We start from the raw sequence: 3,142 nt of genomic DNA on the forward strand, positions 1-3,142 counted from the left end.
TAACATTAAAAAATTTTGGGAAAAAAAAAGGAAAATCACCCGGGCCAGCCCGGAACCCGGCCCGGTGTACCCGGGTCCGGGTCCGGGTCCCAGTTTTGCCCGGCCCGGGCCCGGATTTCCGGGCCGGGCCGGCCCGGCCCGGCCCGGATGGACAAGCCTACCTAGTTCTAACCAACATAAAGCTAGGAACGGATTGAGATTTGAGAGTCCATTTATGAAAATGAGTTACTAAAAGACTATAGATTGTGAGCTCTTAGCTCGTCACATTGATGCAACATGGGTGGCTCATAAGTTCATGGCTTGGCAGACAATTTTCTAAAATGAACATTCATCCTTACGGCCGTGAGGAGCCCTAGCTACACTCCTGACGTTGATACATCAATTTTACAAGAGTAGTCGACTGTCGAGTCTCCCGAAGTGAATGTTGACGGTGAAACGGGGTCCCAGCCCGTTAAAAAATAAGGCTTGCTTGGCGAAACTTGGCCCATCGGAAGCCTCGTAGAGGAACAATCACAACCGTCCAATTTCATAAACGGCCCAGATCACTCAACAGCTCAAAACCCCCTCTATATAAAAGCTACGATTAGGGTTTCCGCCGAGCTGAGAGCAGACCAAAGGAGAGTCTTTGCTTCACCTAGGGTTCCAGTTCTCTCCCCCTCCACCAACGCGAAAATGGTACGGACGCTCATCGACCATCTCTCGTTTCTCCATCGTTTTCTAGGGTTTTAACTTCTCGTGTTAGATTACCGCGGATCTACGGATCTCTCCATTTAGCTCGAAGTTTTGTTGGCTGTTTAGAGTTTAAGTTTTAGGGCTTTTTGTATTGTTGGAGAACAATTACGTGTTCTACTACCATGATTTTTATGATTCTTAATTGAAAGAAACCGTCTTTATGATGTTTTAAGCTATTTGGTACAAACATTATTGCTTAAAGTTGATACTCTCCGCTGTGGATTGCTGTGAATAAAACCAGATCCATACATGACCCAATTTGATGTGACCAATTGCCTTTGATTAAGATGAAGCATTTATATAATAACTGAACAAACATGCAACTTTTGTAAATCCAGGTTGTAAATAATCCAGTAACCAAGTACGAACCATAATTATGACAACCTTGCCCTAAACTAGGAGATCATTTTCGTTTTAGTTATCCACTGAAGCACAGTTCTTGTAGTATCAAATTATTGGTTTAGATCATGGAGTACAATTTTATACACGACAAGATCTCTGAGACGAAATTTTTTGGAAGAAAGTGGTGGATAAAGAGTGCATATGAACTTTCTTGTTGTTTTGTCAATTATATATGCTCAATTTATTGCAAGTTTGTTCAATTTACAACCAATGCGCCTGTCCGATTGTTGACATATCATATTGTGAACTCAGACTAAGCGCACGAAGAAGGCTGGAATTGTTGGGAAGTATGGTAAGTTGTCTACTTTATTTTTGTTAGCTCTTTTCCAATGGAAAATTGTTTTTTTCGTTGGTTTCTGGAAGTTGTTCTGTGACTTACAAAAGAGTGGTAATGCAGGCACCCGGTATGGTGCAAGTCTAAGGAAGCAGATTAAGAAAATGGAGGTCAGCCAACATGCTAAGTATTTCTGCGAGTTCTGTGGCAAGGTATATTATCTGTAAAATATGATCTTCTCTTCATTGTTGCCATCTATCCATGCTAAAAGCTGGCACTTTATGATCCAGTATGCCGTGAAAAGGAAAGCTGTTGGGATCTGGGGCTGCAAGGACTGTGGCAAAGTGAAAGCTGGTGGTGCTTACACACTCAAGTATGTTTATATTCCCTGATAATGCATGAATTGTTTGCCATTGTCTGTCTCAGCTGTAACACGATTGAAGATAATCAATTTATTGCTTAACATCTCACAAACTGAGATTCTTATACCGTTTTTGGAAATCAATTCTTCCCCACCTTTTCAAAGATTCAGTGTTTATTAGTGATACTCATTTTTTTATGTTGTCTTTGGCATCAATATGTTTTTTCCCAGCCTTTTTTAGTCCTTTATGGTTAACTGCGAAGCTTTTTTGTTCCCTAACCTATTTTTGGATAGATTACACTGAACCCCCAAGAACTTTCAACATTTTGCAATAAATCCGCAATAACTTCCAAAATCGCACTAAACCTCCGTTACTTCCTATTACTTTTTGGAACCCCTGATAAGTTTCTGCATTTTGCAGATAACCCCCATAAATTACTACCAAAAACAATATAAAATGCATTTTTAAAGTAATTGGGGATTAGTGTAATTTACCTAAAAGATATAGGGGTGGTTTTCTGCAAAAGTTATTCTGGGTATGGTGTGATTTTGAAAGTTATTAGGTTAAAATGGTGAAAGTTTTTGGGGTTAGCATAATTTAGCCTCTTTTTTTTGGACACCCAAGATTCTCTTAAATCTTAATTTTGAATTCATAACCGTGCAACAGGACCGTCTTATTCTTAAACGACTGATTAATTTTCGTATTTTTTTTCTTTGGACCCAGTTTTTATGTTCTGTGTAGCTCTTAAATTTTGTTTTTCTGCTTTTCAGCACCGCGAGTGCTGTCACTGTCAGGAGCACCATCAGGAGGCTGAGGGAGCAGACTGAGAGTTAGATTTCCTTTATTCTGTCGCTTAGTTTGTTTTATCGAGGTTGTAATGAGTAGAGTGGCAATGCCCACATCTTATCGTTTTGGGATCTTACGTAGGCCGTGGTGCTATGTTAAGGCTAGTATTTGTTTTCTCAACTCTGAATCTCTTGAACCTGTTTCTGTTTGGACAAGTCATGTTTTTTTGGTAGGAATCTGTTAGTTTTAGTGCTTATGTTTGAATTGTTGGCTGGTGTCTGGTTTTATGTTTGAACTGTTGCCTGGTTGCTTTGTTTCTATGTTTTAAAACTTTTTATCTGAATTTAGTAGATAATTACCTATTTTGCTCGAAATACTATGTTGCATGAGGAGATGTTTCTGAAGTCAGTAACATGAAATACGCGAGCTTTATGGTTATGAATGATGCTTATAACATAGCAGACATGTTTATTGTGCTCGCGACTCGTCTATTACTAATTTCTGCTCACACGGGACTTGGTTAACTTTTGATTTCTTAAAAAAAAACAGAAAGTTAATCGATAGTAGGAAATATTTTCATCTTCAA

General features: G+C 39.2%; 1 protein-coding gene across 1 annotated transcript; it reads left to right on the forward strand.

The window, feature by feature from the left end:
• Window positions 572-2,874, forward strand: LOC109820523 (60S ribosomal protein L37a). Its single transcript, XM_020386682.1, has 5 exons — window positions 572-675; window positions 1,387-1,426; window positions 1,532-1,620; window positions 1,699-1,781; window positions 2,541-2,874. Exons 1-5 carry the CDS (start codon window positions 673-675, stop codon window positions 2,602-2,604), a joined length of 279 nt encoding a protein of 92 aa, XP_020242271.1. The 5' UTR covers window positions 572-672; the 3' UTR covers window positions 2,605-2,874.

The sequence above is a fragment of the Asparagus officinalis genome, chromosome 8, assembly GCF_001876935.1.
Source record: "Asparagus officinalis chromosome 8, Aspof.V1, whole genome shotgun sequence".
Classification (NCBI taxonomy): domain Eukaryota; kingdom Viridiplantae; phylum Streptophyta; class Magnoliopsida; order Asparagales; family Asparagaceae; genus Asparagus; species Asparagus officinalis.

Excerpts from the sequence above, each read along its gene's own strand:
- LOC109820523 (XM_020386682.1), top strand. Across the intron at positions 1,427-1,531 it reads TGGAATTGTTGGGAAGTATG|GCACCCGGTATGGTGCAAGT; the intron begins GTAAGTTGTCTA and ends GTGGTAATGCAG. Across the intron at positions 1,782-2,540 it reads GGTGGTGCTTACACACTCAA|CACCGCGAGTGCTGTCACTG; the intron begins GTATGTTTATAT and ends TCTGCTTTTCAG.